Source organism: Lycorma delicatula, chromosome 2, assembly GCF_047948215.1.
Source record: "Lycorma delicatula isolate Av1 chromosome 2, ASM4794821v1, whole genome shotgun sequence".
Lineage (NCBI taxonomy): Eukaryota > Metazoa > Arthropoda > Insecta > Hemiptera > Fulgoridae > Lycorma > Lycorma delicatula.
In genome coordinates, this window is record NC_134456.1 from 26,982,554 (window position 1) to 26,998,608 (window position 16,055).

The 16,055-nt window shown below is 27.6% G+C and overlaps 1 protein-coding gene across 7 annotated transcripts in view; it reads left to right on the forward strand.

The window, feature by feature from the left end:
- Positions 1-16,055, forward strand: part of LOC142320588 (sodium/potassium/calcium exchanger 5-like) — a 180,507-nt gene that overhangs the window by 101,962 nt on the left and 62,490 nt on the right. For 5 of the 7 annotated variants that reach the window (XM_075358553.1, XM_075358556.1, XM_075358555.1 and 2 more), the window contains 4 exons: positions 3,099-3,284; positions 5,323-5,510; positions 12,161-12,386; positions 13,574-13,618. In XM_075358553.1, coding sequence (XP_075214668.1) covers positions 3,099-3,284; positions 5,323-5,510; positions 12,161-12,386; positions 13,574-13,618 — 645 coding nt within the window. The remainder of the gene's footprint in view (positions 1-3,098; positions 3,285-5,322; positions 5,511-12,160; positions 12,387-13,573; positions 13,619-16,055) is intronic. The other 2 variants (XM_075358550.1, XM_075358552.1) reach the window with 2 other exon arrangements.

A 16,055-nucleotide genomic window follows, 5' to 3' on the forward strand; every position in this document is an offset into this window, starting at 1 on the left:
TTATCATACTAGCTACTGGATTTAGCTTTGCCCAGATGCAAGCTGCACCATCAAAATCATGTTTAAGGGACTAGTAAGGAAGTTAATGGTTACATTTAGATTGCACTGCTATCAGCAATTTCATTCACATACAGTGAGCCGCAGTCACACAGCCCAATCCACTACATTGAATTTGAATTTTATTTTATAAACGTATGTATTTTATATAAGTTAGACGTATTATTATTTCTTAAATGGTTCTATTGGTACTTAGATGTGTTTGAGATTGTTTTTAAGAATGGACTATGTTTCTGGTAGTGAGAAGATTTTAATATTAGTCATGGGGGATGCTGCTTTTCATTCATTATAGCAAATATGACAATGATTAAAAATACAGAAGAGAGAATTTTAAATTGACACATATTTTTGGATTTGTTTTTACCTGCTTGGTCAACTCTTCTCTTTAGGTATATTTTTATTTTACTTTTTATGTTTTTATAACTACTGAGTTTCATAATGAAACATCAAAAGTTCAATTATATTCCAGACAGAGGATTCAAGCAAGAATCCTCTGATTCTTGCTTGAAGCTGGATTTAACAACTAATAAAATTGGTTAAAATTAGTTTTCTGGTCCTGTAATTATTGAATTAATTCAAGGAAAAGTTTTTTAAAAATTATTGATTATAACATAAAACTCTTCATTTACATGATAAACAAAAATACTGATAAGTACAGAGACAAACTGATTGAACCAAATATAAATACAGTGCTTGAAATGAATTAAATCGACTTAATTTCATTACATATCAAAAAACCTTTTTTTAGATTGTGACAAAAAAAGCAATTAAACTTTTTCAAGAAGTTATAAAATTTTATTTACGGTCTATGAAATTGGAATTGTTTAAAACAATGGAATATTGAGATAACAAAATAAAAATTGTTTTATAAGAAAAACAAAAATTACGTTATCAATCTTATCTAACAAATGAATTTAGGTGCCATTGTGATGTATGAATTTTTTTATAGCAGCCGTAATGAAATTTATACTAACTTCATGATGGTTATAAGTTTATATTACACTTCATCGTCTACTTTATACTAAGTAGACCTAATCCTTAAACAAAATGTAAAGATTTATTTTAATATTATACTTCTTTAAATTTTAACTGGAAAAAGTAATTTTTATTTTTATGTTACTTACGAACAAATCTAAACAGCACAAATTAACTTTTTTATTTAAACAAATATTTATTATACAAGATGTGGCAATAAATTTTGAAATATTGAAGTTACATGGCTCATATTTTTGTATTTTTTGATGAAGGTAAAGATTTTTCAGAACCACTATTTAATTTTTTTTCATTAAGTTGAATTAAGTGAAAAACTAAGTTTTGATTTAGTGTCAGTTGAATTGTTCTCTTTATTGCAGGTGGATGTTTTTCTTTATTCAGCCTTCAGAGCTGAGTTTTCTTCACAGTTGAAGTTTTTAAAGAAACTGTTCTTAATATATCAAATTGTTCATCATACTATAATACCACATTGTGGGTTTCCTGCACATAGTTTAATCTGAAGTCATATTTTCGTGCCATCTGCATTAATATTTCCATTTCGTAGTTAATATTTTTGAATGCTTGTCTTCTATTATTAAGTGGTTCGTGAATGATTTTGTATGTAATTCTGGATTGTATTTTATACATATAAGTTTGAATGTACCTCCTGTTAAACTTAAGTTGTATTTATTGCAAATCATTGCAATTTAATTTAAATTCTTCAAAATAAGTTTATGTATCTGTCCATGTATACTTTAAATGATTTATTTCGTTTGATGTTCAAAAAGTAAATGAGTATCCCTATTTTCAAAAAATGTATAGTTGTTTTATGATTTGTGGTGGTTGATAGAAATTAGTGAAATATATTTTAGTTTATTGCATAAACTTTATTTTTTCTGTATCATAATAATGCCTGTAAGCACATATTTATAACTAACAATATATGATTATTAACTTAAAATGCGAGTATACGGGTTTATCTCTTTTGCTTGTATGAAGGCTTAATGATTTGCATAATGTTGAACACACTTTTTCTAAAAGATGATGTTGTAGCTTCTTAGTAATTCTAAAACTTTACAGTTTTTAAAAATAAAAAATATTGAAATAAAAATTATTGAAGACTAGCTTTCTAATTTTTTTATATAGAAATTGTTCTTCCATGAGATCTTTTCAGAGTTATGTAGCACTTTCATCAAAGGAGTTACAAGCTGCATTATTAACAATGGCACCCAACTTAAAATGGTTGAGAAATTTTTTTTTTGTGTGGTTATATGCATGTGCATGGGCACATGCATGCACACACACACACACTTGCATTTAAAAAATTAGATATAAGATAATTATATAATCATTTTTTCCAATGATGATGATGATTGTTTAACAGCAGAAATGGATACCTAGTTTTAGATTTTGTTTTTGTAAATGGTTCTTAAGTGTTTTTCTGTTAGTTAATGAAATTGTCAAGTGAAACTGTTAATGAAAGAAACATAATAAGTATAGTTTAAATAAGGTGTGTAATTAATTCCATATATCAACTCTTGAATTTTTCAATTTTGTTTAAACATAAATTAATGATTTCGTTGATTTATTATTTCTCATATTATTTAGTTGATTTAATTAACTGGCTACAAAATTATGAATTTATAACATAAATGTAAGTAACTATAAAATAACAATATGAGTTGACTACAGTTATATTTGACTGTGAAATTTTTTAAGTAAAATGATGTTTGTATTTCCATGATACTATTCTTGACTTCTCAATCATACTTATCACAGTTTTGATTTCCATTTAAATTGTTTTATGCTATCATCATAGTGTAGAAAAGAGACTAAAACTTTTGTTTAATTTCTTGTTTTAATAAACTGAATAAATGAAAAAAAAATTGAAAAATGTCCTTCATAAAAGTTTGATGAAGTTATTTCTGCTATGTAAAACCTTCCCTTTTTATATATTTTTACACTTGCCTAGTTTTAGAAAAATTTGTAAAATAATAAGATTATTGAAATTTACTTTAGAAAAATTTATTTCTTGTATTAAAAAATTTCTTATATCTTCTGAGTTACAGGAATTTTAGATACTGATGAAAGTGTAGGAAAGAGTGATTCAGAATTTCCAGATGATATATTTACACACGAACAGAGAAAACATGGAGCTATTTTATTCCACATTTTTGTCTCACTTTATTTCTTCTTGGTCATAGCTCTTGTATGTAATGATTACTTCATACCATCTGTCATTTGCATCTGTCAAGGTAAATATAAAAATATGTGCAATGTATAAAACACAGCTAACATTAATTATATCATAAAAATAAAAATTGTATTGATAATAAGAATAGATGTAAGTAGTTTCAGTGGCATTTATAGAAATGCTATTGATGAAATTTCTGGAATATGGTTTTATTTTTCTAATAAAAAACTAGACACAATTGTTTATTGACAGATTTTTGTTTTCTTCTTACAAAATGTAGTTGTTCAATTAAAAAATTATTAGACTGTGAATAAAAATTTATTCAACCACTACCAACTGTATAATAATTTTATCCCCTTCGTAAACTTCTACTTGTACTGCTTGTAATTGTCATACACACCTGATATTCAGTACATTTGTAGATGTATTATTCATTCTGAAAATTTATTTTAATTATTCCAACATGTATTTTAGAATATTGCTTTTCCATCATATTGAATTTTTTACCTGCTAATACAAAGTTTTAAACTACTGAAACCTTGCTGGTCAAGGTGACAGACTGATTAGTCAATTTGTAAACTTTAATGGTAGTTAAATCATAAAAAAAGTTTATATTTCATTTACTACTTCAATTTAAGAAAATCCCATTTTTTTATAGAGTTCATAAAGTTGCAAAATTCAAACTAAATATGACAAACACAAAATTGTAATGTAAATTACAAATAAGATAAATATGCTCGTATTCCCTAAATATTATAACTTTCATTATTTGTTTAGGAAGTACAGCATCTTATCAATTACAAATTCTTTTAATTTTATTTTGAAACTATTTCTAAACAGATCCTTTAATTTTTTTTAGTCAATTTGTTATAAAAAATTACTCCTTAACAGATGAGTATTCTCTGTCCCTTTTTTGTTAAATCTAATTCTAAAAAAAAATAATCTACTTTACATTTTACTTTACTTTACTTTACTTTACTTTAATTTACTTTACTTTTTATACATTTAATTAAAAGTAGAATTTCTTTATAAATATAAGTATCATTATATCATGCTGGAACAATTTGTAAAAAATATTTTATCAGATTCTTATTTTTTTCAATTAAAAAGTAAATATTAAAACTTTTTTCTTGTTTTTGAGCACACAGACCTCACAAAATTTAGAACAACTCCAAAGTTCAATCCAACATAAAAGATGTTATGCATTAGTTCATAATACATAATAACTAAATTATTAATTGGATGAAATGTATTTAGGAAACTTTTTCAGACTGCATAAGTTACAATTAATTGTTTTAATTGCATAATTAATATGACTATTCCCAGGAAAGCATTTTGTTTACTTATAATCCCAAAAACCACCAGAATGTTTATTTTTTACTCTAAATAATCTTTAACAACATGTACTCATTAACTCATTTCAAAAAGTTGTTTTTCAGTCTTAACTCCACCTACATTATTTACAAAGTTAACATCATGAACTTTAATATTACTATTAAAACCTATTTTTTTCAAAATAATCATTGCATACTGACATACTCCATAGTTTCATGTCAAAGTGTAAGTTTAAATAGGCTATTACTAGTAGTATTTGTTTAGTAATTAATCTTTGCTATTGATTCTTTAGTTTTTGCTAAATAAACAACTTTAAAAATAAAACTTATAGACTGTTTTTCCTAAAACCAAGTGTACTGTATCATTTAAGTAAATTTAGTTAAAAAGAAAAATCTAAATTAATTATCCCAGTGTAATTTATATTGGTTTACAAGAACTAAAAAATGTGAGTACCATCTTCAGTTATAAAAGTATATTACTTACTGTAATAGAGATTGCTATTAACTGTATTATATTTTTAATTTGCTTAAATAAAAAATAAACTATTATCGTTATGGTAGTATTAAAATATCACAATGGAATCCTCTTCATCAAGTTATAGAATGTTTATACTAAAGATAACAAACCATTATATAAAAATTACACATTCCAAAATTGAAAGTAAATCAGTTTAATCAATTTTAATGTAATTTTTATTATGTGTAATGTTATTTTTATTCTTTAAATTACTGTTTTTTTTTTTTTTGGTTTTTTTTAAATTGCAGATCTTCATTTGTCTGAAGATGTTGCAGGGGCAACATTTATGGCCATTGCAACTTCAGCACCAGAATTATTTGTTAATGTTATTGGAACATTTTTAACAGAAACTGATCTGGGTGTTGGTACAGTTGTTGGTAGTGCTGTTTTTAATACCTTAGGTGTTGCTGCATGTGGAGGTCTTGCAGCTGCTAAAGTATGTATAATACATCATTCACTAACAATATTTTAGTTGCTATACAAACCAGAAATTTTTAATGGCAAATATCAAAATTTATTATAATCTAACACTTCTAAACTAAATCATAATGTTTTTAATCTCTGTTGTGGTCATCTTCATTGTCATCTGCAGTTCTATTTTTTTATACTGAGATTTTAGCCAATACTATTGCTAATGTTTTTTTTTTTCATTTAGGAAATGATAAAAAATTTATTAAACTTAAATTTTGTTGTTTTTGTAGATGTATTTGTGTAGAATACCTAGGTTGTTGTTAATATTAATTATTTGGCATTTGTTTCTATAAGCTAGTTGTCAGTATTATAGAGTATTTTTTTGTGTTCTTTATTTCTGGCTTGTTCAGTATCAAATTTTATGTAGCCATTCATTGTTTACATACTTCAATAATGTACTAAAGGATGGGAAAAATGTAAAAAAAAAGCGGGTAATTGCTAGACAAAAAATAAGATCAATGCATGCTGTTCACAATAATTATTCTTTTCATAAAAATTGAGAAAATACATACATTTTAGGTATTAGAAAAATATTTGAATGTTAGTCTGAAGATGAATATGGATATGTGCCAGTACTTGAAAGTTGGAATGAATAAGAAAAATGATTTGTGGGTAGATGAAGAGAGAATATCTATAATGGAAAGAATGAAGTGCTTAGGTGTTGTTTTAATGAGTTTCAAAATAACAAGGTTGAAATCAATAAAATAATAAATAGAGGCAGAAATATGATTAGAGACCTACATCCACATTTATGAAATGGGAAAGAAGTGGATAAAACATGAAAAGATAAAAAAGATGCAGAGTGACATTATGTGGAACTGAAACATGGGTCATGAGTAAGAGAAGTAAAAATAGCTTGTTGGCAACAGAGATGGATTTTCTAAGGAATTTCATTCAGAGGACAAGGTTGAATAGAATGAAAAATTATAGAAAGGATGGAACTCAAGAGGGACAATATTTAACAAAGGCAGTTAGTGTGGTTAGGACAAGTTAATAAAATTTAAGGTTAATGTTTACTAAAAAGAGTGATTGAATGATGGATACCTTTAGAAAGAAGAAGAAAACAAAGAAGGTCTTGTGTAAATGAATGGTTAGTATTACTGAGATGGTGGCAGCTAGAGATTTAAATGTTTAAAACCGCCCAGATAGGAACCAATGAAAACTGGAGATGGAAAGACAGTAAAAGCTTTAGAAATCCACAAAAAGAAAAAGAACTTGGGTATAATTACAATTGTGAATGTGCAAGAGTATTGCTTAGAAACTGCTTTAAAAAGCTATGACAAAAATTCACTCAAACAAATTTAATAACAAAAAATAATTAGGATATACAAATAGAAATAAAAAAAAAAAATATTGCTTTTGTATATGAATAAATATTTTATAGCCTACATATTAAGAAATCTTTACAATGTCTGTGTTGCCTTTTCACTGTAAGATGAGCCAGCATATTATTTTAAGGTATTTATTTCTTATGAGTAGGTTATTCTAATTATCTTTGTTCTAATAAGATGCTAGGATGTTGGAAATAGGATATGTCTTACAGTTGTGAATATATATGTATATAGATTTTGTTTTGAAGTTAGACTCATTATTTCTTAAATGATTCTGTTGGAAGTGAGATGTGTTTGAGTTTGTTTTTAAGCCTTAATAGTGAGAGGAATCTATTAGTCATGGGGAATGGTGCTTTTTATTGAAGAAATCTGTGCTGATTTTGTATATATGTTAGAATTAAAACATCTTCTGATTATTGATGAGTGAGTTTGTGAAGCATTTTGATAATTTACTACAGAATATGTATGTATGTATATATGTATGTATGTATGTATGTATGCTAATGTATACTTTCAGAAAGGGTAAACATGGGAGGCTTTATGGTAGATTTGATTGAGGAATCATTTTTGTGTATTTTATGTCTTTGAATTTGATAAAGTCTTTAATTGTCATTTGATATTTGTTTATTAGATCATAGTATGTAAGTCATTGTATGTTTCTGTGGATGCATTGTAAAACTTGATTAAGCTATCATAAATCACTAATATCTCAATGTTTCTAGTTTCTAATACAATTAAAGTTATTTTTTATTAACCCAAAAACTAAAGGTATATTAAGATGGATAAAATCTATTTTTTTGTAACCATTCAGATTACAAAAACTCTAAATGTATGAAATTTTGAAGAGTAAGTAATCTCTGATTGCTATGAGCTATATTGTTACATATGTTTTGAAATTTACTTCAGTTGAACTATATCTAAATTGCTGAAACATAATTAATACCTCTAGATTGTAGTTAGTTCTAATAATAAATGTACAATTCATAAATTTTAATTTAGACATAAGACATAAAATATAACATATAAAGTCACAATAATGACATCAATTCAGCTTGTAAATATATAAAACATTTGTTTATATTTTGGCTTTTAAAATCAATTTTTTTGGAAGCAGGTTAAACTTTAAGATCAAAGCTTCATTTCTTTTACATAATTTTTATTGTTTTTAGTTCAACTGATTCCACCTCTTTTCCCTTCACCAAATTATCAAGACCTATTAATAATTGTTAAAGAATTATTGATCAAATTGCATCCTAGCATATAAGATTATATTGCAGATTTATAAGATTATACTGATCAACAATGTTTTTGTTAAATGTGAATGAATAACTGATTCTTATAGTATTTTTCATGCTGATTCTTCTATCAGGCTTAGTTTTTTTAGTAACTACCATTCTTATTTTCAGGTAGTATCTTGTATGAATTCCACCAGCATAGCATTTTGAGAATGTATTTTATTATATTATTTATCAACTAATTATATTATAATAATTATATTATTTATAACCTATTTTTTTTATTTATTACAGTCCCTTAATTGTTGTCACATTGATTTGTTAGACATTAGTCATCATGTTTATTGTTTGACACTAATTAAAATGAACAAGAATGTGACTCATTCTTCCTATTTTCATCTTACTATAAATATTTTATCCACTAACTAGTTATTCCTGTCATTGTAATTTTTAAACTGTCATGCAAATTAGAGAAATATTTTTAATTCTCATTCAAGTGCAAGTTCTCGTGTGTGTAACATTCAGGATTGCACCTGGATTTTGTATTTGTGGGTATATGTTGTTCAGTAAAGTGAGTATATGTTTATTAAATTAGTGTATTTATAAAGTATTTCTTTTTAACCAATATTAGTTATTGTAATATATTAACAATGCCTTGCAGTTGCATTAATCATCCAAACAATTTCTGCTACATCTGTGGTGAGGTAATGTTGAAGTCTCAGAAAAGAAATATAACTCTGCTGATAAAAATGACGTATGAACTGGATTTGGGATGTAAATTAGGTGATCAGGACAAATCTTGGGCTCCTCATATTTGTTGTGCTTCTTGTGTAACATTGTTGACTGGTTGGCTAAATGAATCTCATCACATGCCAATCGCAATTCCAATGGTTTGGAGAGAACCATACCACAGACCAAGGATCACACCACAGACTGTTATTTTTGTATAATAAATATATCTGGGATAACAACTAAAACTAGACACACTGTTAAATATCCTGATATTCCCTCTGCCATGTGGCCAGTGCCAAATAACCAAGAGCTTCCAATTCCAGTAACACCAGAAACATGGAACTTAGATGAAGATGCAAATGTCAAATCTTGTGCTGACTTATCAGGCAATGAAAAAAGAAATCCAAACCTTTTAGAAAATAAAATAAAATAATTAAATGGGTTCAGTATATTAACCCCGTTTAATTAATGAGTCAGAATTAAATGATTTGGTTCGTGATCTAAATTTATCAAAGAATCAAGCAGAAATAATGGCATCAAGACTCAAAGGATGGCATCCTTTACAACTAAACACTAAAATAAGTACTATCCATGATAGACAGTAAGAATTTGAAAGATTCTTCTCTCAGTATGAAAACTGTAATGATGTGAACTCTTTACTGGAAGCTTTGGGGCACATGCACCATCTGAAGGGCAACTTTTCATTGACTCGTCAAAGCTTAATTTGAAAGCTGTTCTACTTTAGATTGGAAATAAATACTCATGAAATACCATTAGCATACGCTGTTCACATGAAGGCGTCTTATGAAAATATTAAACTTGTATTGAACAGGGTTCAATATAAGAAATATTTATAGCATATTTGTGGAGATCTGAAACTAATAGCACCTTTAACGCTAAATTCTGTTTCTTTTTGTGTGAGTGGTACAGTGGGAATAGGTAAACCATTACATAAAAGAGCAATGGCCAAAGAGAGAGGTACTGACTGCAGGAGAGAAGAATGTTGTTAGTTAGTTATTAGTGAAACCAGAAAAAGTTTTTCTTCTGCCACTACACATTAAGCTAAGTTTATTCAAAATGTTTTTAAAGCAATGGATCAAAATGTTGCAGGGTTTCAGTTTCCAAAAAACAGATTCTCTAATATAAGCAATGCTAAAATTAAGGAAAGTATATTTGTTGGTCTACAAATAAGAAAACTAATGAGTAATCCGGCATTTGAATAATGTTTGAATGACTTGAAGGTTGCTGCGTAGAAATCATTTCAAAATGTGGTAAGGAAGTTTCCTTGGAAACCATAAGGCCATTAACTACAGAGAACTTGTGAGTGAACTCCTTCAGAACTACAAAGAACTTGGGTGTAAAATATGTCACTCCAAATCCATTTCTTACATTCATATTTGGATTTTTTCCCTAACAATCTTGGTGCTATCAATGATGAACATGGAGAACACTTTCACCAGGAGAAATTTACAATGGAAACGCAACCAGGAAAAATGGAACTCAAAAATGTTAGCTGGCTACTGTTTGAATCTAAAGATGGATCTACCTACAGCAAATTACAGCAGAAAATCTAAAAGAAGTAGATTTTAGGTTAGTACAAAATGCATATAATGTAGTGTCATATTATGTTCACCATACATTTTTTGTTTCAAAAGAAGTTTCAATTACAAAAAAACTGAGCCCGATAGATAGAATTATTAACATATTATTTACATATTACATATTAACATATATTAATATTATTAATTCTTATTAACATAAGAATTATTAACATATCAGCATAAAAAATACTAAAAGAATCAGACATTCACTCTCATTTAATAAACAAAACATTAAATTTTGTAGACCACTATTATTATTTTTCATTAACTGATTTTGTTTTCCTCCATGTTAGTATTTTTGCAAGATTTTACTTAATAATTTTTTTATACAATAAACTCAAAATTTAACTTCCAGGAGTATGTTTTAATTATCATTATAATGTCTATATATTGTGTTACAATTGAGATTATAAATAGATGATTATATACAAAGCACTCCTGAAAATGGCTTTCGATTCTCAACAGCAACAAAATTCCATTCAACATGGTCAAAATGGAAAGTGAGAAAAGCAGTTGTTTTCACTAACTTCTTCAATGAAACAAAGATACTCTTTTGCATATCACCATACCAATCTTAGTAAATCTAGTCCTTCAAATGATTCATTCACTCCATTCACCATAGGATTTGACCAATAATATATATAATTTTTTCTTTAGGAAAACATTGCACTAACTGGAGCCTGTTGCATCTCAAGTGCTGTATCACGGACATGAGAAAAATAGGATTGATTTTTAATCAAACAACTCTAACTTGATAATAAACAACTCTAACTTTTGTATTTATGAAAAATATCTGATGTGGACACCACATGACTTCCTTTTACGTCTATTAAATTACATATACACATTTTTTTTAAAATAAAAAGTACATAAAACTTTATTTCACTAATAACTTCTGATATTTTTTCTTTTTTTTTTGTTATTATTGAATTTATTTATTGCAAAGTTGTTTTTTTTTACAATTGGAGGTTAATAATTATTAATAAATCAATATATTTAAATTAAAAAAAAGAAAAGTTAAAAAAATGGAGATGAAGTTGGATTTGAACCAATGAGCCTTCTCCATATAAGATCCAACTATCTCATTAATTAAAATTTCATTATAACTTTGGAACCAATGAAAATGAGTACCACTTACAATACATCGCTTAAAAGCTCTCAATGAGGGCTTATTACTGCAGTTAAGAAAAAGTCCAAAATCCAATTTTTTGGGGGATTTTGGGCTTTTTTGGACACTTTTGGTCCAGTCGATTGCAATCAAAAGGGGAGGTGCACAACTAGATATTACAATAGTCCTAAATCAAAAATTTCAACATCCCACAGCTAATCGTTTTTGAGTTGTGCAAGATATATACGTAAAGACATCACGCCAAAACTAGTCAAAATGTATTCAGAAATGGTCAAAATGGATATTTCCATTAAAATCTGAAAAATGACATTTTTCGCGATCACAATACTTCATACAAAGAAGTAAAAAACATGCACTTCTTTCTGTTGGAGCTTGTTAAAATATGAAATATATAATTCTATATTATTATTTACATAAAATAAAGGTTGATACAGATTTACATTTATTCTACGTACAAGGAAAGTAATGTTTAGTTGTATCATTAGAGGTATAGATTTTTTTAAGATTAAAAAAATAATAATCTTTAAATATTAAAAAACACATTTACCACTAATTCAAAAAAATAATGTAATTGTTATTTTTGACAGGCAATACCATTAGATGTATATCCACTGGGAAGAGATTGTTTAATCTACATTTTAGTAATTGCATTGTTAACAGGAATATTATGGGATGATGTAATATACTGGTATGAAGCTTTAATTCTAATAATTCTTTATGTTCTCTATTTTGTGTTCATGTTCACTGAGAACAGAATAATTTCTATTGCAAAGAAAGTCTTCCCATACACAAAAAAATCTTTTGCAAGTGTTGGTAAGTTCATATAAATTTAAATGATTTAATAAAATAATTATAGATATAGATTTTTACATAAATTTGTTCATTTATAATTTTAGTTTTCATTTGAATTTTAAAATCTTCATTCCCAAGATTACGTCATTGAAATACAGTACTTGAACCTATATTTTTCTTTCAGAAAACATTTCTATATTTTTCTGTAAAAAATAATTTTCAACTAATTCTTTCATTGCTCCTTTTTTAGCTGATGTATTCAAAACAGCTAAATGAGATGAGATTATACTGCCTTAACATGCTGTAGCCCACTTACAATTTGACAGTTTATTCAAAGCAATATTACAACATTGGGTTGTTTAAAATAACAATGTATTGTTATTTCTTTACATATTCATTATTTTATTCAAAGTGTCCATTGTGTTAATCACTACTATTTTTCAAAAAAATATCTCAGGGGAAATGATGTAACAAGTTTTTGAAAGCTAATAAATAAAACCACATAAATTAATAAGCAAGATTAAATTAATAAAACTATATAAACAAGTAAAATGTAAAGTTAACTAAAATTCTTGCAATAAATAATTCCCACATTGTTGTCCACATTATTCTAATTCAATTTTGAACTTTTTTTAAGCCCAGTTATTTATTTTAAATTGTATTTTCACATAAATCATTTTAATTATTATTGTTATTAAATGACTTTCATATTTGCTTTAATTATTTTTATTAATATTTTGCATGATTACATAGATATAGTTTATTTTCTCACACCTTCATTAACAAAGTGGGATTCTTGCAAATGGAAAAGATTGAATTCAGTTTTCTCTTCAAGAAGTTCCCTATATATGTAGATAATAAAAGATTCATTAAAAATATACTGTTTGAATTGCTGTTTTTTCATCATCTTATTAGTAAAAAAAAATATACAAACATGTAAATATAAAAATAAAGATTACTAGTCAGTATACTGTTTATGTATTATTAAATTAGTAATTAAATGAAAACTTGATATAAATTTAAAATCTTCTAAATTCAAATAAATATTTATTAATCTATCTATGTGATCTATTTAATTTTTACTAAAAAAATCTTGTTTCTTTTTAATTTGATATAAATTTACATTAATTAGATTGTTTAAATAATAATTTATAAATAAATCATAAGTAAATAATTCACTTAAACTATCATTCATGAGATTGTTGTAGGAAGTGATTCTCGTGAACTGTTAACAGATAACAAATCTGAATCAGGTACATATATATAATATTTTTATTTTTGTTTTGATTTTGTTTTTTGAGTTTAGAGTTGATTTTCATTGATTTTTATTTACCAAAATAAACAATATCTTGTTTAATATACACTTTTTTTATCACAAATATTTTTAGCATGCTTATAGTATTCACAAATTTATTTTTGCTTTGTTTATTTTTGCCTTGTATTTTTACCAGTTTGTATGTTTGCTTAGATCACTGAATTTTTCCTACTTACTTTTTACAAGTGTATAAATTAATTATATTTATTCAAACTTCTACTTAATGCTTACTTGTTCTTGGTACACTGAGTCAAACTAGTTACTCAATTTCAGTTACTATATTGAAAATGTGTATGAAATGGAAGTATTCTTGGCAGTGCTTACAGTACATTCACATTAACACTGGTGCAGAGAGAACGTTAAGCAAACGAATGAATGTTTTTCTTCTTCAGAAGAACTGACATTTACTTGGATGATAACAGTTTCCATGTAACTTGATCAGTTGTAAATATTCTTTAACACGATTCCATTTATCACCTTCATACATTCATGAACTGCAATAGTTAATGTATGTATTTGCATATTTGCACTCTTATTTTGCTATTTTCACTTTAATTTTTGTTTATTTACACATGGTTATTATTGAGTTTTATTGTTGTCTAATCATACCAGGTGTGTAAATATGAAATTGGAATTTTTATATAGAAAATACACATTTATTGTATAAAAATGATAAAAAATATTTTACTTGAAATATTGTCCATCACTAGCTCATTTTTCCCATCTCTCTCACAATTTATGAATGCCACACCAAAAAAACTATTGCTCTTTTGAGTCAAACCAGTCATTGAGCCATTTTCGTACATTTTCATAAATGAAGCACTACTTAGCAAATCCGTGTCCCATCAATGGAAATAAATAGTAGTTGGACAGAGCCAAGTCTGGTGAGTAAGCCGCATGTAAAAGTATTTCCCAACTGAACGCCTCAATTATTTCCTTGACCAGTTTTGCTGTGTGTAATGGTGCATTATCATGAAGCAAATTCACTTTGTTTTGCCTTTTTTGATGTTGTGGTCGTGTTTCACGGAATGATTGATTCAAACCGATCATTTCTTGTCGGTAGTGTTCAGTATTAACGGTTTCACCAGGTTTTAGCAGCTCATAATACAGAGTGATTTTTTATTCCTGTTACACAATTGTTAATGTCTGGTAATTTTTTTTTTAAGAAAGGGAAATTTTGTTTTGTGACACGAAGTTGGTAGCGCTACTCAACCGGTATAGATACGACAGTGTGAGTTGATTCTCCTTGAGCCGTGTAAACTTTTGTGCCGTTTCCGGTCGTGTTACAAACAGAATGTCTTTTACGATAGAACAACGAGTTTTCATTCTTGAACAATATTTTGCTACGAAATCGTACGCGAGTGTAATAGAATCATTTCAAATTATATTTGTTGGTGTTCCTTCGCCAGAAAAAATGTCAATATCTAGGCAAGTAAACCGATTTCGAGAGACAGTTAGTGTTTGCGACAGAAAACGTAGTGGTCGACCAACTCGCTTGACAGATGACGTTTTAGAGAATGTGAAAACAAGATTGCTCAATTCTACACGGAAAAGTTTAGGAAAACTTTCCACGCTAGTTAGTTTGTCATATTCGAGTGTACAGAAAGCTGTTAAAAAATTGAAATTGTATCCGTATCGCGTACGATTAGTCCAAGAGCTTCCAGATTTAAACAAGCGATTGCAATATTGCCGTTGGTTTATGTCTCTCGTAAACGATAACGGAATCGAATTTTTAAACACAGTGTTCTTTAGTGATGAAGCTTGGATCCATCTCGATGGCTATATGAACAGTCAAAACTGTCGAATTTGGGCGGTTGAAACGCCCAAGACAAATCTAACGCTTTACAAGACAAATCTTTGCACCCTAAAAAAATTGTAGTGTGTGGGGTGCGATATATCGTCATCGTATAGTCGGACCCATATTCTTCGAACAGACAGTAAATGGTGAAGTGTACAGGAACATTGTGCGCCAATTTGTGTCCCTCCTGGAACCGCAAGAACGGTATTGCTGGTTTCAGCAAGACGGTGCTACATGCCACACGTCTCGAGAAACCATGGATTTTCTGCAAGAGTTCTTTGATGATCGAATAATAAGCAAAGGATTATGGCCTGCAAGGTCCCCAGACCTCACATCTCCTGACTACTTTTTGTGGGGCTATATTAAGTCCGAGGCCTTCAAAAACAATCCTCACACTATTGATGAACTTAAAATCAATATTACAGACTTATTCACGAATATTTCCAATGCAACTCTTAAAAAGGTTTCTGCTAATGTGCTGAAAAAGTCCGTGCGTGTATAACTGCAAGGGGTGGGCATTTTGAGCATATTCTTTAACAATTATGTAAGTAATAGCTTTTATTAAATCGCTTTTGTA